The sequence below is a fragment of the Sceloporus occidentalis genome, unplaced genomic scaffold (assembly GCF_023333645.1).
Source record: "Sceloporus occidentalis isolate IW3139 unplaced genomic scaffold, rSceOcc1.0.p SCAF_74, whole genome shotgun sequence".
In the NCBI taxonomy this organism is placed as follows: domain Eukaryota; kingdom Metazoa; phylum Chordata; class Lepidosauria; order Squamata; family Phrynosomatidae; genus Sceloporus; species Sceloporus occidentalis.
In genome coordinates, this window is record NW_028317054.1 from 2,266,330 (window position 1) to 2,291,750 (window position 25,421).

The following is a 25,421-nucleotide window of genomic DNA, read 5'->3' on the forward strand; positions in this document are numbered from 1 at the left end:
CCTTCCCAGTAGCTGAACAGATGCCCAATAGATGCACACTGGCTCGCTGACCCAGCTGTGTTAACATGTGGTAGCCCAACTAGAATGTGAGGACTTCTGGCACATTGTAACACTCTTCGTTACTTCTCTGATACTCTGAAAACTAGATCATGCTTTGATCTGTTGTTTTTTAATTATCAGTTTCTCAGCTGCTATTGAAATCTCGGGTCACTGTTTGGCCACAGCAGTGAGTTTCTCTCAAACAAGTGTATAAGGCTTCAGACTTTTCTGTTTGATAACCAATGTTATCTTTCTCTTCACCAGCCTGCCCCAAATCAGGTGACCTTCCACTTGCCTCTGCACAGATACTATGCCATGTTTTTAAGTAAGGTAAGCATTTGACTCTGATGCTTGTCACATCAAGTTCTTTTCTTGACACGCCATTAAAGTTCATGACAATTAGCCACTATACATGTATCTTCCAAACTCTTCAGAGATTTCAAATGTGTGCTAGAAGATTCCCAGTTTAGTTTGTTGGTAATGAATTTATGTATTTTATTGAAAATGTTGTACCGTTAAATTTAAACTTTGGCTGAAAAATGCCTGACACGTGGCTTTTGCTTCAGTAGGATATCCATTCATTCCCACTTGCATTTGGGTTAACTAATGAATTAACCCAGCAGCACCCTTTCCTTGCCACATTCATCAAAGCCTGTTGGGCCAATTAAAAAAAGATAGAGGCTTTTGGCAGTTCTACATTTTAAGAAAACTGGTTTGACTGATGCTCTGTCCCCTTTTTGTTACTACATTACTAAATGTAACCGTTATACCTTAACTTAAGACCTTTGCTTTGTAAACACACAGAACGCTGAATGTCAGTTGTTATCTTTAATACATTATATAATAAATCATTTAAAATTTGTATTCCCCTTCCTTAACATGTGCCGAATATCCATTATGTATATGATCTATTAAGAATGTTTTACACTTAATGTGCCACTCTCTATACCGCTTCACTTTCCATCTGTTATATATATATATATATTTAGATGTAATAGATCTCTGCAGACAATTAGCCATGTCAATGAATAACCAGGAATAATGGCCTTGCTAATTGTAATGTACATGCAATCTTAATAATAATAAGATTAACTGCTCTTTGCTTGCCTCTCTTTCTTGTCGCGGACAGGCTGTAAAATGTCAAGGAATAGAATTAGATTCCATATTGCCCGACCAAGAAATGCTGATGAAATTGATGATTCACCCGCTCCTCATACAGGTAGTTTCCTTCACCATCTTTTTCTGCATTTAAAATGTCAAGCATGTATTTTGGGTTTATCGTTTTTGTATTCTTTCATGGACGTTGACAAGAGCTGGCCAACAAAAGCCACCTTGGACTTCCAATCCAATAGAATCCATATATCAAAAACATTGCTACTGTATTGTGGATGCCTCTCATTATTGCTTTCCATCCATTATTCGAACAGGTAGTTCTCAAATAATTTATCTAAGGGCCCCCAATTCAGCCATAGCTTAGCATAGGTTAGATGCATAACTCTCATCCAAATGCACATAATGTACCCAAGCAAATAAAACAGATTTAACAATCCCAGCCAAATCAAGCGCACTCTCCTGCATAACATGCTACACGCATGCTGCTAAATCTCCTTTCCTGGATTTTGTCTATTTCCAAAACGATGCAGTTAAATTGTAGTTCTCGCATGTACTTCTAGGAAAATATTTTATAACTGATCCATTTAAATTACCATTTAAAAGTAGTGTTGTTTTGTGAAAGATACAAGTAAACCCATTACTGTTCATGTTATGATTTACAATTTCTCCCAACAGTCGAGTCTGTCTGAAATACACAGCAACATGTGGGTTCGAAATGGCCTGCAGATAAAAGGGCAAGCTATGACGTACGTGCAGTCCCATTTCTGTAACTCCATGATCGACCCAGACATTTACCTACTACAGGTAAGAACTTTTTGAAAGTGAAATGTTAAAAGCATTTTCCTCCCCTACTCTCTATGCGATTCAGTGTCTTACACATTCATATTCATCTATTTAGGTCTGTGCTTCAAGGCTGGACCCGGATTACTTCATTTCTTCTGTGTTTGAAAGGTAAGATTGTATATTTGCATATAGTCTTTGCAAACCTATCTATCGTAGAGAGTGCTACTTTTCTTATACTGTCTTCTTAGCCTGTTCCTATCCTTAGCGTGTCCAATATCTGACACGTCTCAATCACAACCCTTCTCAGCTGGCCCACCAAATGGAATATGTTGGTAACGTAATGTATAGATATTTGTGTTACACGTCTTAGAACTGCAGCTGAATTGATATTTGGGTTTATAATGTTTTTCTTTTGTTTATTGTGTGTATGCTGTGCCTTAGCATGTTGACGTTCTTCCATCACACAGGTTTAAAGTAGTTGACCTGTTGACAATGGCTTCCCAGCACCAGAACACCGTGCTTGACTCGGACCACGAACGATCGATGCTTGAGGGAGCTCTGACGTTTCTTGTCATTCTTTTGAGTCTTCGTTTACATTTAGGTACGTTCTTTGACTGTTGTCTGTCCAACCTTGAGAAGTAAATAAATCACAATAATGGCCAAAACGCAAATGCGGATGGTTTACTATCAGTAGTTAAAATATTGAAACATGATGTCATGTGATGTATTCTGACCTAGGCTGACTAGGTCGACAATCCCCCGGTACATGCCCTTTGGACGATCAAGCCCCCGGTGTCCTAGTTACGAGGGAGATCTTTACGCTCCCCAACCGACCTACTTACTTTCTGGAGACTATCCTTTAAGACACGTATACATACACTATATATATATATTAATGCTGCTGTCCCGTTCCATTCATTGATGGAATAGTAGATGAATATGTATGCCTCTGAAAGAGTTCGATTAGGATGTTTTAAAGAGATTTTCTACATAGTCCCACAAACTAACATCAAGAAAACATCGTCTGTAATGTAAATTGAAGAGATAATGTATCTACAGGTTACTCAGGCTAACCTTCACTCTTTCACAGGTCAGCCTCCCCCCCCCCCTTGTCTTCCTTAAATCACAATTTCCAGTCTAAAAAAAAAAACTTTAGTGTGTGATTGTGTAGTGCACTTATGCATAATCTTTCACACTAACACACACATATATTAATGATAACACACACACTCCCTCTAACACACACTCATTAATGTGGGAAAACAACAGGGTCGTGTAATGCAATATTAATTAACCAAATGAAAGCAATGATGCTCGGGGTGAGGGAAGGAGATGTAAGGGAGTTGGGTAGTGACGAAGTGCATGTATATATGTTTGTTAGAGTGAGTGTATGTGAGTTAGCATGTATGTGTGTGTGTGTGAGCATGGGAATATGTAGCTGTGTGCCATTGTGTATGTTAGTTAGAGAGGGGGGCCAGACCGAGACATTGCAGTCACCGTAGTGGTGATTACATGATGTTCTATCTGTTTGTTTGCCCCTTCTATGCCAATCTGTCTGTCCTGCAGCTTGACATTCAGTATTGTTGCCGGTGTGGATGCGCAACTCCCTGTAAGTCTGCAGAGGGATGAAAGCCTCCGACTTACATGTGCTTTACTGCTGGCATTTCTACTCTGTTGGCTGCAATCTGAATTTCTGCCAGAAGGATTATGCGTCATGAATCTTTACTCCATTTCTACTTAATAATATACTGTCTTTAACAATGTTAAAGTAGTCCTAGTACACCCCCCACTCAAGTTAAGTCAAATGCCCGTTTGAGTAATTTTTTCATGGTATGCGTTTAAGAAATAGTCAGGGAATGAGACTAATATTGTGTTCTTTCGCTCGTCAGTATAATTCAGTATGACAGAATAGCACGATGCGGTGATACATGTTTTGTGATCTGAAGCAAGTTACCCCCTAAGCAGTAAACGCGTTTATTAAAACCGCGGTTAATATAAAATCAGGTTTACCAACTAGCCACGTTTGCTCAGATATACAATGCCGTTACCCTCGACGAGTCCGGTGTTCATTGCCCACATTAAAGCTTTGGCTTTTGCTCTTGCAGGAATGACCGATGATGAGATTCTTCGAGCAGAGATGATTGCCCAGCTTTGTATGAACGATCGCACACACAGCTCCCTCCTTGACCTTATATCCTTTAACTATAAAAACAGACTAGCAAATAATGATTCTTTTCCTAGTATCAGTAAATGTCTTTACTGTATGAAAATGCTATGGCTAGATGAGGGTTGCAGCCATCACTCCATATGTCTACATTGGCTTCAAGCAGAATTAGAAGAAGTAGACCTTGTAAGTTGTGACACTGTTTACATTTTCTTTTATGCTTTAGTATTTTTTTTTTTTAAATCAAATATGTTAATTTTTCAGCGTTCAATGTTATTGATTGAAACCTTCTTTCAATATTACGTATTTATTGCACACTAAGGTCTTAATAGTTTTGCAACCATAGGAGTGATTTTGAATATATTCTATGTGAACGACGGGAGCCGTTTTTAAGGCTTTCGTCATTTTATTTATTTTTTAATGATCTGTTATGCACACTGGGAATGAAAAGTTGCACTGAGGTTAAAGTTAACCCCTTAAGGACAATGGGCGGTCCCTAAACCCATTGAAAACAATGCATTTTGAGCCTGTACATGTGCAGGCTTTGTCATTAAGGGGTTAAATAAAATGTTAATTTTAAAATTTGAAATTTAAATGTTTGGCATAATAAAGAGGAAATGCAAGTTCTTTAGACAGCCTGAACCCTAAAAAAATGAATGTTGTTACTGCTCTGTGTCTTTACCATGAAAGTTAAAACGGTCTGATAGTTTGGGAGCACTACAACTAAACGTTTAAACAGAGTAACATGTGTGGCTCATCCAGATGTAGGATTTGGAGTTGGGGAGTCTGTTAGGTGTATTCTTTGGGTTCTGATAACGCAGGAGTTTTCCTTTACTCAATGGTTACATTCCAGAAAGCCCTAACCCCAAAAGCGGAGTGATTCCAGGCGGTTGCAGCTTTGAATCCATGTTGTCATCAGTGGCTGATTTTAAAGCTCCCGTGTTTGAGCCCGGAGGCTCCATGCAGCAGGGAATGTACACCCCAAAGAGTATGTAACACATCTGTTGTACTGTTCTCTCAATGTGTCCTAATCTTTTGGGATCTGCTTCAGACTTCTGCGATCATAGAGCAAGAGGAGGAGGGCAACGCGACAATGTCTGAATAATCTTCTGACACCCGGCCATTGCCGTTACTCATCTAACCCTCTTCTAACCCACCTCATAGATTAAAGAGGAAGTTTAATATCCCATATTTTGTTTTACCTGCAAGTATGTAAAAGTATGTCCTCTAAAGAGTCCCTGTGTCCTTCAGAGTGTTTTTACATGAAATGCTTTATGTGCTCCAACCTTAAAACGTGTAATTTTACATTTGGGCCTCTTGATGGAGCTCCAAGTCTGTGATCGGCCAGTAAGTCTCTCCTCTCGGGGCTAAAATCACAGTTTAGCCCATGACTCACGAAACGACTCGTCGAACACTGCCTGAAAACCAGCTAAATACACGTTCTGAGACGCGAGAACCGATAAGCATTTCTCCCCATCTCTGAAACACCAAAGTATTTTTGTTTCAAAGAAAGTGAAAATGCTTTTCCATAATTTTTTTCTTAGATTGTTTGCTTTCATGTTTGGAAATTTGGCTCAAGATCTGATCTAGTTCTGTATCTCTTTGCTAACGCAGTGACGCATTAACAAGACTGTTACCTGATTTTGTGCATTCTAGCAAGGGGAAAACACGCTTCAGTAGATCTTGTTCCCTTTACGTTTAGGTGGCTTTTATTTTTAATGTCGTATTTAAATCATCATTGGAGACAGTTGTAGGTACTGGTATGTATTCTTAAATCTCTGCTCCGATATAAAAACCCATATGACACATAAAATAATCTAACAGCCCCATTTTATTCCATGTTCTGCAGAGCATTGCTGTTTGATTCACAGTCCATTGACTGAACCCATTTTAGCTCAATAAAGTTAGATTAGCAGCCTTTTTCTGCGTTGTGTTTGATGCCGGAAAGGTTTGGGTGTACTCGCTGCCATTAGGGTAGAACGCACAAGGAGTGCCGGCCAGGGGACGGAGAACTGGTAAAGCAAATGAGCTGTGTTTCTGAGTTAAATACGCCTTTACTTTAGTGAAAGTCAGATAAATAAAGCAAACTCTGTTCGCTTCACTGATCGCAGGAAAGAAATGGCCGTTAAGCTTTAAATTTTAGCCTACTTTTAACCAAAGTAATCATAAACAGGTTCCTGCTTCATGCTGTTTTGCAACGTTGAATAGCAAAACTAATCTCTATGGGTTTGAATTGATCTGTTGTATTCTTTGCCTTTGTGGGATTAGAAGGCACTTTTTACAACGCGGCGGGGGCCACTATATAGGTGACATTGCTGGACTAAACCTAAACCTATATTAGAGATAAATACTTGGTGAAAAAAAAATCTACTCTAGTGGAGTGATAATTAAGCCGTCACACATTTCTTCTGTGTTCTTTTTAACAGTATTAAATCATTGATATGATAGGGTTAAAGGTTGTATATAATATTTTATTTTTGTAATTGACTTTACAATTTGAGGAGTATAAAGTTGTTTGTTCTAAGTTTTGGGAAGCTTGAAGGAACTAAACATTTCTTCTCTCTACCTGAAAGGTGAAGTATGGGATCAGGAATTTGACCCAGTGATGGTGATTCTTCGCACGGTGTACCGGAGGGATGTACAGTCCGCCATGGACAGATACATGGCTTTGTAAGTTTACCAAGAACAGCGTAACCCACTCTATTACATCATCATGTCTATCCGCTTCCATCAGCTTTTTTGTTTTATTCTTTATAAAGAATAGTGCAGTGAGATTTGTACAAAAATGAAGTTCTGATTTAAAATATGTATTCCTTTTTTTTGCTTTCTTTTTAAGAGTTTTTCCATTTTAAAAAAAACATTCATGTGTAAATAAAATGATTTATTTCAACAGTATTGGCTATAAGCGTTCCTTTTAAAGGTTGCCTTAAGCCATGACTCCGTAGGTTCTCAAAGTTAGTATTGGGCATGACTGTGAGATATTTATACATTGAATTATGCGCATATATTCATTTCATACGTTTGTGAGAATATGTATGTAATACCCATCGCACAAAGTTGCATAAATAGTAACTTTATCATAAATTTCTATGTTCAGTGTGGGTACTGTCCTAGCAATAATTCTGTGCTATGCGAGGAGTTCATTCACATGACCTGGAAGCCTCTTGGAGATCAGAACCTGGCACCTGATTGCGTGTCACGTGACACGTGTGTGATGTAATCGTGTAACTTAACATGCAGCATATAGATAACTGGCTCCATATGGCCAAACAACGTATCTGTATTTATGATAATACCCCAGCTTCACATGTGGCATTTCAGACATCAGTACAGACTAGTACAGCTCCTTAGTGTCCCGAGTCCAGCCAGAAAAAAGTATGGTGGGATGAGAGAACAGACAGTGATACGCAGGGTTAAATTCTCTTGCCCTAAGATAGGAGAACCAACAGCAGATCTTGTTCCTGAAGTGGTCACCCAGCCTTGGCCCCTGTACATATGAATATACATTAAACATGTTGCCTAGAAAGGGTTTATAGATACAGCATTGAATACCATTTGTCAAAATAAAGACACACTTGAGAAGTATCTATAGTTTTTGTCCTCAACAAAGAAGCCAAATTATCACTTTTCATATGCTAATTATTGTACGTAATATTACAAAACAGCGTTTTTTGGAAGCATAAATGTTTTCTTGCAATTCAGCTGACATTCGAGGTTTCATTTCAATTCGTCTTGTAGTGTTTTTGGAATGAGCCGTCAGAATGAATGATGCATTGCCTTCCAGCGTGAGCAAATATTGCTTAACCTTTATTCCAGAGCAATTTATTTGCTAATTGGAAGCTGCAGTTCCCTGAAGTCCTGCTAAAAAAGAGACTGAAAGTAACCTTGTCCTTTCCTCAAGGAAAGCACTTTTTTTCAGCCGGAAATTTAAACCTTTCCAAATTATAAGGCGATATTTGTCATTTTGAACTTCCAAATGTAGGAATTAAAGGATAATGCCAGAAGCCTGACTATTGGCCAGTATTGAGGAGCAAAGCTGCAAAAGAGCAATCGCCATGATCATTTAGTTGGTTGCCTTGATTGCACCAGAATTATTCTTTATAATATATATATAAATTGCCTTTTACCAAACCATCACATAATGTGTCTAACCACCCCTACATCTAGTTTGGTAACTTTCAGGTTTCTCTGTCTGGAAGGAGGGAGTTAATTGGGTTTGGGGCATTAACAAGAGAATAGAGACAAGTTGAAATGATAACTGATGTTTGCTTGGTAGATAAGTGAAGAGACTACAAAGGGCTCAATTTGTCAAAAGCATTGTTTAATCCGACAGTCTATGAACATGTTCAATAACAGTGACCACAATGAAACCCATCGCAGCTCCTTTTGTTTAATGAAGGCAAACTGGTAATAAACTGTACGGCTTGGTAAATTCTCCTAACAGAATTATGGTCTTAATACTCTTATTGTTAGACGAATATGTGTAATTTGTAACACATGCAAGTTTACTTGTGTTTTATGACTTTATCCTCTTATTGACAGCTTAAAGCAGACTGGGAGGTTTTCTGGAAACCCATGGCCTCCTTATAAGAAGAGAAGTGCTCTTCATCAGGATTATAAAGGACTCATGAGGCTGTTGCACTGCAAAACCTTGCACATAGTGTTGTTTACACTGCTTTACAAGGTACATATAAGCCTTATTTAGTTCCATGACTTTGAATTCTTCAAATTATTTCTACTAATTATTTCAGAAATACTTCTGGGTCTTTCTGTGAAGGGCGAGTGAATGAGAGTTGGCCAAATGTCCAACTCGTATTTATAGTCGACTAAACCATACTCAACTCAGAGAAGTTCAACTGCAACACAACTGACTTGATTCAGCTTGGGAATGAATTAACTGGTAAATGCAAGTTGGAACCCCTATATAAAAACAGAACCAACTTGCAATGTTAATGAAAGTATGAATTATTTTGAAAGTTGTAGCATTGAGAGAATTCAACATCAGTTGATAAAACTCTTAATAAGATTGATGACTGTACTTATAAACCCATAGACCTATTTCTGGGTAAAGCAGGCAGTGCAGGTTCATATATGGACATTAAGTGTGGAAATATGCCAGGTGCTGTAGGCATCTCCTTAACTTCCAAACAGTTTAGCAAGGAATTTATGGGTGTCTTATTCTGACCTGAATCTAATGTTTTCTCTTTAGATTCTGATGGACCATCAGAATATGTCGGAACATGTTCTTTGCATGGTTTTATACCTCATGGAACTGGGATTGGAAAACTCCCCTGAGGAAGAACCGTTTGAAGAGGTAGGTGTTTAGGATGTACTCGGGTCAGGCTTGCCAAAATAAGTGACCTTGTCCCTTTGACCGCATTCTGACGCAACTGCCACCAGCGCTTCTGGAATGCGAGAAAACTCATCCGTCTGATTTTCTTTTTTCTTCGTTATTTTAAATTTTTTTACTGACTTATCTTCCCTGGTTTTTGTTGTCAATGTAATACGATAACTTTTTGTAACATACTTTCATTACTGTGAGTACAAAATGATTTATGATCCTCAATTGTCATCGTCTTGATGAAGGGGGTATTTCCTATTGTTTCAGTCCCATCATCTCACTCGTAGTGTGTAGTCAGGTGTTGGTTGTCATTGCGAGATAAATTACTTCTACATGTGATCAATAGCTACCTGCAATGTGTAAAATGTAACATTACTAATTAGTACTAATGGAAGTAAACTATTCCAGGAATCCGCGGGTCAGCAGCGTTGCCATGACAGTTGGTTCCCTGGCAGTGATCTGCTGTGCAATATGCGTCACTTCATTAACTACGTTAGAGTGCGGGTTCCCGAAACTGCTCCGGAGGTGAGGAGAGAACCGCCAGCAAGCACCAGCTCTGACAGCTCCCCATCAGGACATGTAAGTATGCAGGTCCGATCCGGGGTTTCTTAGCCATTGTGTTTCCTTTCTTACCACTAAAGAACATGTTTGGTTATCATGCAGTTCAGATGTTTTGTATTTAATCTCTTTATTTTTTTGCCAGGGCCCAAGGCGCCCATCTGTACTCCAGAGAGAGGTAGATACCTAAGTGTGAAATAGTCCTTGGCATTGCATGGCACGTTACTTATTGTTCTGATTACAGAGCAGTAGCTCCGTGGTATTGCCTGTACTATTTTTTTTTTATAGCTAATTTAATCATTTGCTTTGGATAAAGCTTCTAGTTTGTCATGTGGCATTGCACTAATGATTGACATTTTATATTACAGAATACGCATTAGGCATTGTGTAATGTAAGATTATATATATATATATATATATATATATAATATCACTGTTTGATCTTGATTCAGTATGCTTTAAATTACCATAATATGGGCTGACAAAACATCCTAGTTCAGAAATGGTTCAAACAGAATATATTTAGGAAAGTAACACTGCCCCTCCCATGGTTTGTACATAATATACAGTATTGTAAATTGTGTGTGGATTTGGACTTTTAGGAGCCATGGCATATCTAGGATCTCTTTGGGTTTGACCTGGAGTCTCCAGAAGAGCTGCTTCTCTGGGTCACTTCTCTCTTTCTCCAGGGAGGGGAGGGGTAATTAGTCACACCCACTTTCACTTACACTCAATACTGTTTGGTGCTAGCCCCACCCCTAGAAAAACCACTCCCACAAGATGGTGAGCTCCAGCTAGCCTGCCTTGGGATCTTTCCAGTAATGGACATGGCTACCTGACTTCAGGAATCAGTCCACCTTGTGCATTTATAGTAAAAGTTAATATTTTTAATATATATATAAATTATATATTTTATGTGGGCGTGTAGACAGAATGTGTATATTATATTATAAGTTTTACTTAAAAGTATATTAAAGATTCTTTTAAGTTTTTGGTCTGTGAACCCATGCTAACATTTTGAGGCTATCGTTTATACCAATAGCAAATTAGTCCAAACTTTTATATTTGGTTGTCCTTTAGAAATGACTGATATACAGTTCATTGAATTGCAAATTAATTTTGATGAATGGCACTGCGAGAGACTGAACTTGTATTGGAGACAAATCATGCAGTGCTTGCTCTGTGCATGCCTTTCTATGCAAATTGAGTATAATAATCATGTGCCACATTTATTCAAGTCTGCATCAGTTAAACATAATTGCTAATCTTTATGTCCTATATTCCAAAGGGATTATTGATGACCTTTTTTTACCCTTCCAACAAAGGAGCAAGCACTTAGTTTTTAAGAGCTCAGTAGTCTTGGGTTAGATTTAAAAAATACAGTGCCCTGGGAGTCGGTCTTTTTTTTATTACAAAAAAAATGTGTAGCCAATTCTACTTGCACTGAAGAGTAAACAATTTTGTGTTGATGTTTCAGATTTTCCTTATGCTAAATGTAAAGAAAATATGCTGTCCTAATATTACTGTGCAAAAGTTTTAGGCAGGTGTGAAACAAATGTTGAAACAACAAGTATGAAAATAATAGACATGTTAATTATTTAACAAACTGCAAAGTGAGTAATCCGGAAGAAAAATCTAAATTAAATCAATATTTGGTGTGGCCACCCTTTGCCTTCAAAACAGCATCGATCCTTTTGGGTACACATGCACAAAGTCAAGGATATTGTAGGCATGTCGTTAGGTGGATGATTAAACAATTATACCAAACGGGTACTAATGATCATCAATTTAATATATAGGTTGAAACACAATCATTATCTGAAACTGAAACAGCTTTATAGGGGGGATTAAAGTGGGTGAGGAACATCCAAACTCACTAACAAGGTGAGGTTGAGACAGTTTAATATCAAGTTGTGCACCATGGCAAGACTGAGCACAGCAACAAGACACAAAGAAGCAGGCAATGTTGAGGAACGTAGATGCAGTGGGTCACCCAAGGATGCAGCAGATGAAAGACACATCAGGCTTACTTTTCATCGGCTAAGCATTGGCAGAAAACAGTGGGACACTGGTACACCCGTCTACTGTTGCGCATTTGAACGCAAGTGTTTTTAATGGAAGACTGGTGACCAAAAAGCCATACTCCAAAGTGGAAACAAGGCCAAGCAACTTGGCTATTCAAGACTTTTGCACAGTAGTTGTAATGTCGATTTGTATTTATTTACTAGACATAATTCGACGTGTAAATGTATGGCCAGTATGGAAATTGTAGAAAAGCATCCCAAGACACGAGAGAGGAGCATGGAACAAAACCACCCATTTTTTTATCCAAACTCTTTCAACTACATCTCAATCTCAACGTACTTGATGTTTCATATTTTTTGTTACAGAATAGAAATTAGGAGGGAAAAATTATTCTAATAAAAAAAAGATTTGATAGTATTTAGTATTTGTGTGGCCTGAAGGACTTATGTGGAAGCGTTCCCTGAAAAGATGTAGCTCATCCAATTTCTTTCACACTTTCATTAACGTCCATTTTTTTTTCTTGACCGGTTCAAATGAATGAATTTTGATCGTAACCGATTTAACTAAGCCACATTTTTTTTTTTTTTTTAGAATTCAGGTACGGCACAAGTTTTCAGCTTGGTCGCTGAACGTCGGAAGAAATTCCAGGAGATTATCAACCGTAATAATAGCGAAGCTAATCAGGTTGTACGGCCGAAATCTTCAGCTCTGAAGTGGACAGCGCCAGGATCAACTCCTCAGCTAACCACAGTCATTTTGGAGGTGAAAGAGAGCATGTTGTCTTTGCTTATCAAACTACACCAAAAACTGTCCGGAAAGCCTAATTCCTACTCTCCTCCTTGGTTGGATGATCCAGATTGTCTTGTTCAGCCTGATTTACCCAAGTATGCTCATGGTGATGGTGTGACGGCAGTAGAAAGAATCTTGTTGAAAGCTGCAACCCAAAGCCGTTTAAACCGGCAAAGTATTGATGAAATATGCAGGAAGACTGCGCCTCCGACCCCCCCGAAAAAAACCAGTCCCGCTGAGAAGAAGACTTTAGACAAGGAAGAAAGGTAACTGTATGCTCGATCAGAAATACTTTATGGCACGAGACAAACCGCTAATTGCACTCTAATATATATAAGCAAACTATTAGCACATCTGACTTTTTTGTTCTTTCTTCTGCAGGTTTAATGTTGTAAAAATAGGCATGGAAAGTAATAATGCATTGAGTTACTATAGCAACAAGATATCCATGCCTGCTTCTGTGTCGTATGACAATTACGTGTTCCCGGCAAAAGTATAAACGATACAGAATTTTAGATGATTGGTGATTTTCTTTTCTTTTTTTCTGAGATTTAAAGCTTTTATTTAGCACATGCAGGAAAGCAACAAATAGCTCATTTAAGCTGATGCTTAGACGCCCCAGCAAATTATCAATGAATATAATCCTTTTCTGAACAATTCATCCTAAAATCATTTCAGCAGTTACGGATCTAGGTCCAAGAGCTGGAGCTTAAATCGGCCCCGTAGCCTCGCGTACTCATTTTATTTTCCCTGTCCTCTCGGTCCTTGCAGCCGCGCAGATCCACATATGAATAGTTGTGGATGGTTTGGAATTAAGATGAATCTGGTTTGACGTTGTCATGCGGCTCACGCAGCCCTGCCTTCGTTTTAGTTTTGAGTTTTTCCGGTAATGAAGATCGAACGAGGCGGTAAGAGCTCAGTGATGACCCATTTCTGGTTGTTCCAACCCGCAGACAAAGACAGAGGTGGCATTACCCACGTAATATGCCGTCGCCATGGAAACTGAGACGGAACACTCGAGGAAAGGCTTGCAATATTTTTCAGCCTCGGTGTCTCGTCCCCCTGAGCCATCAAGGAAAATTACTGAGATGCACTGAATCTGTCAGGATATGTTTATGTCTTCTTATTAAGGGTCTCTATTTACAGTCAGACCTGCTTACGTTGAAGAAGTAGACAGGGAAATGCATGCGCGGGACCACAAATGCCACACAAGCAGCACGCAGCGACAAAGCCCCGCTGCTGATGTATATATCCTATTGATATGCCGGAGCAGTCAGACCTACAGGGCTTGGGAGAGAAATCTTCAACAGCTGCTGTGAATCTCAAGAAATATTTATTACCAGGGCTCGGCATTATTAACATATAAATGCGTTCGGGAGCCAGACGCATAATCGTAGGAGAGAGAGAATAAATAAAGTATGATCAATGTAAAATAGCAGAAAAAGTTAGGCACCGCCGGTGAGATTTTAGGAGCCATGGCTAACCGCTGCCTGGTGTTTGTGCAGCCCGGTTATTACGTCGGCCGCACAGCAAAAGCCATTTTAACGCAAGCAGAAAAATCTTGCGGCCCCCAGCAGAATCTAATGATTGGACGGGGATGAGGATGCGGCTTCATGTCATGCAAGCGCCAGAAAGATGTCTTGATATGGCATTTAAACAGCCATACTTTGACAACAATGGAAATGTGAAAGAACACTTTTACCTTTTCACTGGTTAATGTAAAATCCTAACACGTAACAGGTTTTACAGAAATCAGATGGGTTTATTCACATTGTCGTCACATAGAACTTGTTCATCGGCATCTCGTTAAGTATGAATCTGTAACACACACAATGCCAAAACCTAGTATCCGATGCAATGCGGGCTATACGGGGTTAAAGTACAATTTGATCAGTTTAAAATGTGCATAAAACCTACACTTTTCCCTGAAAAATAAGCTCAACATGAATAATTATTATTAGGACTGAAATACCCATATTTTGTTTGCCTATCTTTAGTACACCGCGTTTAATTTTTACAGACTTCCATAAAATCTCCCTGCGGGTTATTAGCTATTAATACAGATGACTGTTATCTCATTACGCAGGGTACTTCGCAATATATCCGCACGTTAAAAAGGGAAGCAAAAGTAAAACCGGTCACTTTAAAGATGTTTTTTTTCTTAAAAGGTATACAGTATTGCTCTGCGGTGCGCAACCAGAGTCTAAAAGGGGCCACAGACCAAACGGGCTTTTGTCACTAAATGTAGCATTAGACACGTTGCCCGGTACAGCTCACTGCTTTCACCTTTCACAAAAATAATTCTCTAGTAATATTTTTGCTGGAAACTCTTAATTTCCATTTGCCACAAATAGGCGCTGGTATTGGTTGTTACGTTAGTTGTTGTATTAGTTTATTTGATTAAACCTTCAGAAAAAAGACTACAATGGCAGATCCGCTCAGGTTTCCTTGCTTTTATCTAGTTTTGTTTTGTTTGTTTTTTTTTTGCAGACTACAATAATTTGAATTCAGAAAGTAAAGTCAATACAAAAATGCATAAAAGGTGTTTTCAGTTTGCTAAGTAAGCTCATCTGCTTTTTGGAAGGGACGTATATTACCTCATTTTGCTCTTTTTTTGTGTTTTTGTAGGCGGCAGAAAGCCAGAGAGAGGCAGCAAAAACTGCTTGCAGAATTTGCTTCGAGACAAAAAAGCTTCATGGAAACGGCAATGGATATTGGTGAGTTTAGCCTGACAAACGGTATTGTTTGGTTCCGTGACGTGGCTAGAGCCATGTGGGTTATCCTCCGTAACGGGACATGTTGTCCAAGCCAACCGGATTCATATGGGGCTCTGTGTGGCTTCATCTTTAGATGGGTGGGTTTGCTGTATGCAGTGCGGAATTCGTTATGTTCTTTGTATCTATCTATACGCATGTTATATGTATTATTTATTCCGTGGACTCTAAGAAAATGAACCTGGCTCCTGCGTTCTCCATAAATGTGTCCATCACTGGGCTAAGCGCAAAATATTGGGTTTGCAATACAATCTATTTATCTTGTAGCAAGTACGTGGAGACGATGCTTCTGCCTTCTCATCTCAAGCTAATCTTGGGGCCAAAGCTTAACGGGACTGGCTCTTTGTAATGTGAAGTGAAGTCGGTGAGATAAAACCACAACTATCCAGCCAACTTCCCCCCTCGTTGAATTGAACCTAAAGAGCAGAAATTAACACTTTCCTTGGTTTCGTCCTCACGGTCTGCTGTTACCACATATACTACTTGTATGACTTCTATGCTGTCCGAGCAGAATGTTTCAGGGCTTATCCTTCACACTTTTGGCCTGCGGTGATAACTTTCTTCTTTTTCATCCAGTATCACACTTTTGTTAGTTACTTAAACGTCGGATAACGAGCTGTTCTTTCTAAGCCAGTATACAGTTCACTTTTGTGGCATTGAAAGGGTTTTATCTGCCACCCGATGGTCCAGCGAGATTTGCTTCTTCCCCAACATATTAGTCCAGTTGCTATTCTGGTAGTTTTCACTTCAGTTAACAAAACCGATTCCTCTGGGCTACTCAGTCCTGATTTTTGCTGATTTATTCCGCTCTTTGTGGTATTTTGCTTACTGGGCTGCTGGTACAGTTTCAATAAATAGCGTAAGGCCCGAGGTCCTCTTTAAAATGATCGGTGACAACAAATGCTTCATATATTCTGAATTTTCTTCATCGCAAACGAAAATATTTGGGGATGGGGCCAACGCGTATTACATAAGCCATGTGCGGAGACGTGTGCGTTCAGCTGCCTATTGCTTATCCGAAATGCCCTTGATAAAATTCTGGGTTACGTGGTGTACAGCGATTGACGCGCCAGCCGAAATATACAGCGAGGCAATCACTGTGTAAGTGGCTGTCTATTTAATAATAATCGCTGCCGAGGATTTATCACAAAACAGGCAGGGAGCTCCGCGGAACGACACTAACTGCCTGCCTCGGGATATTAGCATAATTTTAACGTTCCAAAAACTGTCTGGGGAGAACGGCCATTAGGAATACGTTATCGGCAGGCGTAATATTTTTGAATTATATACATATGCTACATATGGGATTCCTAAATTGTTTCAGGCTGGATATTTTTGGAAGTAGTCATTTTTACGTTCTTTATGTAATTCATGTATTTTGGTTCACTATGTAACGTTTTACACCAATATATAACCAAAGGTCGGGTGTGCCGGTGAATAAGCGGTGTGAAACGTGCATCATATGTAAATTAGAATGAATGGGAAGTGACTGTTTTCTCTAATTGGGCTGTGTTTTCTGTGCGATCGGTGGTGTTATGATGTTGTGGGTCTGAATGTGTCTCCCTGTGATCAGACCCAACGCTGGCTTGGAGAATGTTGTGTCTGGGGAAAAATACTTGCAAATTCAGGCTTATGCTACAAAAAATTATATATATCTAAAAGCTGTTTCTGCTTGTGATTAAAAAAATATATATATATATTGCTTCAGAAATTGGTTATTAACGGTGAAAAGCAAAACAAACCGGTTTACAAACCGAAATCTGCCATTCGGTTCCAACCAGCAGATACGCTCCAGGAAAGGAGATTTGTGAGCATCTTCGAGAAGAGGGGACACGCGTTTTTAACACTTGTCATTTACTGAAACCGGTTGGAAAAATAAATGAGCTTTTACCGGTCTTCAGAGAATACACTTGCTGAGTCCGGGCAAGATATATTAGTCTGCTAATAGCTCCTTTGATGCTAAGGGACTATCTTGACATAAAACGTTTAGCAAAAGCAAAATATTGCCTCTGGATATATAGCGTATGATATATTTAGCATGTTACGGTTCCTTCTGGAAAGCTGTGCGACCGCTTACATCACTGGGAGGACTCCCACCGTGAATAAATGAACAAACGTACTCTGACAACTCCACAGCGTTTAACATTCGTGGGGAGACGAATGACTCCTTAGAAATAGAAAAATATATAAGAGATCAGAAATGCTGAATAATACTCATTTTGGCCAGGCCCGTCCCAAGTGGGGTCGGAGGCCATAGGAGACAATCTGCAGATGGCATCTTCTCAGTAACTATACGTTTGCCGCTTAGAATTCGTCAACAAAACACTGAAAAGCCTTTTCGCCCCTGGTGGCTTCATATGGACGTAGTTGGATATGGAACAACCCTCTTGAATTCCTGCTCCATGTGATCATCTGAGCGGAACAGCCGACATGTACCGTGTATCAACACGCCAAATAAATGGGTATTAATGTGGTGATAAGAGAGGAGGCACGGAGAACGATTCTGGCAAAGATTCTGCATGTGGACAGTTGGCAAGAATGTGCTGTTGGCTTCCATCGATGGTTCCACACTTAACACCTCTTGACACAGAATCTCATTGTTGTGCAATCTATCGAATTAATCGCTAATTAATCGCTAATAAATGAAATCAGAATCACGTTTAGGACATCCTAAGGCTATATGCAATATTGCAGCTACTCAAGGCGGAGGAACGTATTTTTCCTTGGCTTGTTCCAATGAGTTTTATTTTATGTTTGTTTTTGTTCCTTGTTTTACTGCATGCTCTTATCTAAACATTCACTACGTCGCTGACTGCTACAAGGGATAAACGTTATATGTTCCCATTATATTTAGATGTATTTCATTGCCAAAGCTGGAGATCCAGGACGAGAATGATGTCTGTTCACATTGTTGCGCGCTTTGTAACTGACTCTTGCCGCTAACATTTTACAGTCGCAAGTAATACGGAAATACATCGCCTATCGTCCTCCAGTATGGCCGAACAATATATTGTAATGGAAAGCAATCTTCTGTTGCTTTGACTGCAGTTAATTCATTCAGCTTTGATGTTTGGAATGTTTGTTCTGTCATTCTTCCCGTTCATTTTTGTTCAGTTTTTTTTTTTTCCCTTTAAATAAAACAGCCGTTTTCTTTCGGCAAGAAAAAAGTCCGTAGTGATTAAATTCTAGAATAGTTATGTTACGTAGAAAACAACGGCATCGAGTCAGGTTTGCAAATGGCCGGTTAATAATGAGATTTGCCGCTGCTCTGTATTCATTGCTTTTCCGCTGGATCGCTCCGAATATAGAATGTTATATTTATATTACTCCCGAAAGTGGATGAAAAATCGCTCGCCACATGAGGTATTGCTGAATGAAGCTGAAAATAACTTGAGATTCATCTAAACCCAGAGAAAAGACTAAGCCTTTTTTATCAAAGGTTAAGACTGTTATCTGAAGATAATACAGTGCGCAGAAAATGCGTCATAGAGCAGTCGCCCTTGTGTGAAAATAAATTATATCGTAAATTCACACACTTTTTTTTTTTCTTTTCTTTCTACCTTTATTTTGTATGACACTATAAGAAAACGCTTCATTTATCGCTGCAGTGGGTAATATAGCGTGCCGATATGAATGCCACATTTTCTTGTTTGCCTAGAACAGTTTCTTGAATAAACATTCCAATAACTTACATTTACTGCAAAGCCTTTACCTCTTACAGTAAAGAGTAAAAACGTCCCCTTTACGAGTTGATAAGGTCGCACCTTGCTAATGTTTAGATATAATGGCTACAATAATTCTGTTTTCTCCGTAAATGGCCTTTGGGTAGCGCTCTTCTTTCTCCTCTCTCCGCTCTTCTTTCTCCTCTCTCCGCTCTTCTTTCTCCTCTCTCCGCTCTCTCCGCTCTTCTTTCTCCTCTCTCCGCTCTTCTTTCTCCTCTCTCCGCTCTTCTTTCTCCTCTCTCAGCTCTTTCTCCTCTCTCGCTCTCTCCACTCTTCTTTCTCCTCTCTCGCTCTCTCCGCTTCCCCTCTCCATAAAGGGTCATTATATATATATATATATATATGATGTCGTAGATGTAGTTCATTCAAAACACTGCTCAGCGATTAAATATTAAGAATACCATTGTTTTGGTTTTGGTTTCTTATAAGTGTAATATCTCATGTCTTAAACAGAATCACCTGAAAGTGATGTTGCCATGGAGATAGCGGCGTCCGAACAGCAAGTTTCTGAAGCCATTTGTGACTGTGTTATTTGTGGTCAAAGCGGCCCTTCAACTGAAGACCGGCCCATCGGGCTAGTTGTTCTATTACAAGCAACATCTGGTGAGTCCAGTTATCTAATAATTCATATTATATTGTACATGCCTTGACTTGCAAGCTTTTGGGTGCCGCTTGTAGCAGCAGTGTCCGGTGCTGCTGGAGGGGGCAGTGAAGTATTGTTACCCCTGGTCCAGCGTTTTGCGGTTATATTTTTTAAGGGGCTGTTCCACATGTTGTTTTTTTTTGTTTTTTTCTCTCCAACGTTCCTAGATTCTTATATCATTATGCACTGCTATGGTATAAATCTTAAGTAAACATATAACTTTTTAAAACAACCTGCTGCTCTGCTGTGTTTTCTTGTTGAATCCGGTCTGTCTGCTCTGCTACGGCTCCCTGTCGGACATTATGGGCGGTAGTTTTAAGGTATTCTAGTCTAAAGGGGGCTTCACTCCCATCACACATCGGGGTCCGTAGAGCTTTGCTGCTTAACATGCAGAAGTGCTGAATGACAGGTGGGAGTGGCTGTTGGCGGTCACGTGGCTGTGATGTAATGCATAGAGGAGGGGCTTTGGAGGAATGAAGGGATTCTAAGCAACTAGCATTTCAAGAAACTTTTAATGCACAGTTTTTAACTGAAAAAATAAAATGGCAGGTTTCTTTATTTTATTTCTACATGGTGTGGCACTTTTCTGGGTATATTTTAAGAAAGTCCCTAGGTGGAACAGCACCTTTAATCGTCACAATTATTCAATTTTAAAGTGCATTTTTCCTACTTATGGCCCGCTTTCCTTCTCTCACAGCTCTGCCGCTCTTCCTCTGCCTCTTAAAGCTCGCCCTACCCCTCTTACAGCTCGCCCTACCCCTCTTACAGCTCGCCCTACCCCTCTTACAGCTCGCCCTACCCCTCTTAGAGCTCTCCCTTTGTATTTAGTGCAGCTGAACCATCTGTTAAAGCTCCACGCTCCCACAGGGGGGTCAGGACAGGTCGTAGTGTGGGGCTCAGGGCAACCACCCCATCTTATGCCAAATTCAATACTAATATCACATTAATATCTCATCCACAAAAAAGAAATGATTCCGTTCTATAATCCATTCTTATGTTGATAAAGGGACCTAAGTATATGTACAGATGGTGTGTGAAACTACCGATGATTTAAAGAGCTGTTCCTCCATTCTCTCCTATCGTTTTTCCTTTTGTCCCCTGTTTTGATAGTTTTGGGTCATCGGCGTAAGGGTTCAGAGCCTACAAAACTTCCAACGATGGAAGAGGAGCAAATATACCAGGAAGGAACATGCGCAGCAGTACACGATGTGAAGCTCTCCATATTACAGTGCTACTTCAAGGATGTGAGTACTGATGCCGTCTCTGGTTAAAGCCGTGTCTCCCCTCCTCCTCATCCCACGGGGGCTTCTAACCACAAACGGGGGTCCTCTTCTGATGAATCGCTTACATGTATTTGGTGTCCAGAGTATCTAAATCTCTGTCGCTTTCTCTTGTGGTTTGCCACTTTTTGTTACCTATCGTTGCACCCCCCCTGCTCGTTTTCAGGCCGTCTGCTAATTTTATCTCCTTATGTTTAAAGAGATTTCATGGTTTCAGCATTCCAGCGTAACCCATCATAGGCTGAACATATCTAAAGATGAACGCAGATTTCCAAACATTCAGAGCGATAAGTCTTTGAATCGCAATATGTGTCTAAATCAGGATTACCTTGCAACATCTGGCACGATTCTGGTGATCATCACCCAAGCATGTTCTTGTGAATGTGCTGTGACAAGGGGAAATACGTGTGTGTGTGTGTGTGTGTGTGTGTATGCATGTATATATACACACACACAATATCAATACAGGTCTTGATATATACAAATACATATATGTGTGTGTGTGATATATATATATATATATATATATATATATATATATAATTTTGCAGGCAGGGATTTCACTTCAGCTAAGTCAGATAAAATGCCCAGTTAGTTGAATATTGAGCAGACACTTATTGTTATAGGAAATTAAAGCATGATATCGACGTCTAATATGAACAATATATGTTTTTGTACGTTTGCAATCGACCATCAAAAAATACTTTCCTTTTTCTTGTTTCTCTTGCTGTTTTTAAGATGAAATAAGATAAAAATAAAAACGCTCTTCACCGTACGTATTGAATTTATTTTTCCTTCAAGGAGCTGTAATCTTTTAATAGTGTAAGTTCCCCTCCGCTGTCGGGTAGAAATAGATTGTGTGCCTCGGGCGTCTTTTTTTTGTATTTTTTTTTTTTTTTTTGACAAGCGGAGTCGGGAGAGTATGGGTAACATATATAATCTTACATGTGAATTGTGTTAGCGACTTATCGATCGCCTCACAGTAATTCTAACCCGGTAAACTAATCCAATAGTCGTGCGGTACTCCCGTGTCTGTGTCCCGTCTCACAGCTGCCCGGAACATGAATAATTAACACACATCTCCTTGTAGATCTTTGACTCCATGCGATGTTAACAGCTCCGATGGCTGTGTAAGAGTGCCATGCAATTTACAGGGGTTCCTTCGTGTTCTTCTTTAACTCTTTGATGGGAGTAAGGGATTGAAAAGGTCACGATACAACAGCAGTGCCATTGGAGCTTGGGATTCCCTTTGGACATTTATATACTCCAGATTTATCTGTATCTGTGGTATTCCCATGATACATGACCGCTATAGGCAACTATTCAATATCCAAAGTCATTCATTCTTCCATCCCTGCCGATAGCGATCGCTCTTTAATCGCTCATTTCTCCAGTTTGTGTCCCTTCCGCATTCACCGTTCTGTTATGCGTCGATAGCGCTTAAGCCACGTCTTGATGGCTGTTTTCATATTTTTGATAACCAAGTATCCAAATCTGTGCTTTTCCCTTTGGTATATGGAGAGAAGTATAGTTAAAATGATACCATTTTGGTATATCACAGCTAAAAATCCTACTTCATAGAGATGGTTTAAATTAGAAAAAACTTCTTGGCCCTCTGAACTATCTTGATTGCCACCAAAAATGTTGGAATATTTAAGTTAACTTTAAAGAGTATCAGGGCTTGTAGAAAATCCCTAGTTAACGCACGTTAACAAGAAGCGAGCCCTGCTCGTGTAACATTATAATAGACGTCGTTTATTCTTGGCTATTTCTTTTCTGTATGGCAGAGCAGTGGCTATAATTCAGAATAAATCTGAAATTTCACATTCTGAAGTTTATAAACCAGTTCTTATGTGGGTGGGTTTTTCTCTACCTTGTTAGAGGCTGATTTGCCTGGCTTATAGCAACTACAGGTTAAGGGGAGACTCCATAAAGACATTAGAGGAGCCCCCCACGGACCTATTTCAGTAAAGTGCTTCAGGACAAGCGGACGAAAGGAAAAATGCAATGCATATTAAAATGACTTTTTAAAAAACTGCTTTGAACAGACAAATTGCCAATTTACAGAATAAGCAGCGGTTTTCGGACAGCAAAATGTCATTTTGAAATATGAAAATGTGCATCGCTGTTATAGTTTACAAGGAAATATTGCAACAAGGGAAGATGTCCTCCCAGATTGATACTTTTAAGAAGATCTGTCTTGTGTGTGAGATCCGTATTTAAACATTTTGGGGAAACTGCTTTTAACCCCTTAATGACAAAGCCCGTACATGTACGGGCTCAAAATGCAATGGGACCGCCCATTGTTCTTAAGGGGTTAAACGGCGTGTGCTTGGACGCACACACATTAGCACATCTCAACACCGTCAACATTCTTGTTGATCATACTTCCCTTAGTATGTTCCAGTGCCGCTATCCTTGTATTCATTAAGGTTATAACAGTCATTCGCTTTGTTCTTTTTCTCCTAGAGCTCGTGTCTTCAGTCTGTGTCTATAGGCTGGGAAGGCGGCGTATACGTGCAAACCTGTGGTCACACACTACATATTGATTGCCATAAGTCTTATATGGAATCATTAAAGGTAAGTCGAGGTAGTTTCTGCTTCTCAGCAGGGTTACGGATGTGGAGTCCGAGCTCTCCCTGTCCACCATCGGCTGCACTGTATTCCCAGTTAGATCACTGATAGTCCTTGCTAGGGAGCAAAGAAAGGAGCAAAAAGGTAAATGATTGTTTCCTTCCCCTTGATGTTTTTAGTAATCCGTAAATGATTTATACCAAATACTTAGGTTTGCAAGGCGACTGCTTATTTCAGAAATTTTGCTTTGAAGAAGGATAATTAATGGCTCATTTACGGACTCTTAGCTTCATCTGAGAAGCGTGTGATAGACAGCCTTTGTTTTTTGTGTTCATATAGCGGGATCTACAACCGCTACCTATTAACCTCTGCAGTTATTTCTAGTAGTGGTAACAATAGTAATAATAGTTATTGATGTTACTCAAAGGAGAGTATGGAGAGTTTTGCTTTTTTCTATATTATATCATTTTAATGAATCCCTTTATTTTTAGAATGACCAAATTCTGCAGGGCTTCTCCGTCGACAAAGGAGAATTTACGTGTCCTCTATGCAGGCAGTTTGCAAACAGCGTCCTTCCTTGCTTTCCAAGCAACAACGGGGAAAGATGGCAGCATCACAATCACAGCAGCAAGAGCCTGCGCGAGCTCATCAGAGAGGTGGAAGAGCTACAAGAGCAGCTGGGAACTTTCCCAGTAAGCATCAGTGTAAGGCCAAAGGAACCTTATTAATGACTTCACCCTGTGACCTCATCATTCCATCTCTGACCTCCCATAGTTCCTCTAAGATAGAACTCTGTGCATCTTGTGCAAACCGATACAAGGCTCGGGCATTTTCTTGGTTTGTGTGATAGAGAAAAACATTGGCCAAACACAAATTTACATGCGATTACTTAAAGGAAAACAGGTCATGAGAAAATGGTGTTTTAACCTTTGAATGTCGTGGTATAACAAGTGATTGTTTTTTGTTTTTTAAGAGCCTAACTTATACTAAAGGTAATGTTTGCACAATCATTCCCTAAATTACCTGCCAATGCTGATGTCCGCGTTTGGGCCGTTTTTCGTCGGTCGCTAGTCTCTGACTGTACTGGAGCAGGCTGTGTCCATACCTCGCAGACATGTCTGATGAGTCTTTATGAACGCAGCCACATTTCGTAGTGTAGGCCGGTTTCTGCAAGGAAAAAAACAAAAACCAGGGGCTTATGAGAGGTTTTAGCAACAAGGGCTGCACAGGGCCTCTGGGTCTTCATTTTGTTATTAGTGCTGTCTGAATACAGCCCAACCATTTATGACCAGTGTTGATTTTAAGTAGGGTCACACTAGGTTAACAGCGACTGGTTGATATCAGTATCCTTCCCCGCCACCCAGCTGAAATGTCATAATGTTCAGCCTGCATGGGATATCCGGGAGCAACCTGCCCAAAATGAACAAACACTTCAATGCAGACCGACGCTCTAAAGGTGAAATAAACCAGTATAACTGATATATCCTTTTAAAGAGATATGTTTAATGAAAACATAGTTTGTAATCAGAGCCACCGTTGGCATCCCCTATTTCAATGTGTTCCTGGTACGCAGCCCTTTCCACCATCTATAATCCCGTCTCTCGTTGATTACCTCT

General features: G+C 39.7%; 1 protein-coding gene across 1 annotated transcript in view; it reads left to right on the forward strand.

The window, feature by feature from the left end:
- LOC149285944 (E3 ubiquitin-protein ligase UBR3-like) overlaps positions 1-25,421 on the forward strand; it is a 59,792-nt gene that overhangs the window by 12,616 nt on the left and 21,755 nt on the right. The window contains exons 12-29 of the mRNA XM_089494665.1: positions 304-369; positions 1,169-1,258; positions 1,828-1,956; positions 2,051-2,103; positions 2,403-2,536; positions 4,041-4,126; positions 4,946-5,087; positions 6,673-6,769; positions 8,642-8,783; positions 9,309-9,413; positions 9,849-10,019; positions 10,144-10,176; positions 12,615-13,078; positions 15,441-15,529; positions 19,762-19,911; positions 21,062-21,195; positions 23,701-23,811; positions 24,297-24,509. Coding sequence (XP_089350791.1) covers positions 304-369; positions 1,169-1,258; positions 1,828-1,956; positions 2,051-2,103; positions 2,403-2,536; positions 4,041-4,126; positions 4,946-5,087; positions 6,673-6,769; positions 8,642-8,783; positions 9,309-9,413; positions 9,849-10,019; positions 10,144-10,176; positions 12,615-13,078; positions 15,441-15,529; positions 19,762-19,911; positions 21,062-21,195; positions 23,701-23,811; positions 24,297-24,509 — 2,409 coding nt within the window. The remainder of the gene's footprint in view (positions 1-303; positions 370-1,168; positions 1,259-1,827; positions 1,957-2,050; positions 2,104-2,402; positions 2,537-4,040; positions 4,127-4,945; positions 5,088-6,672; positions 6,770-8,641; positions 8,784-9,308; positions 9,414-9,848; positions 10,020-10,143; positions 10,177-12,614; positions 13,079-15,440; positions 15,530-19,761; positions 19,912-21,061; positions 21,196-23,700; positions 23,812-24,296; positions 24,510-25,421) is intronic.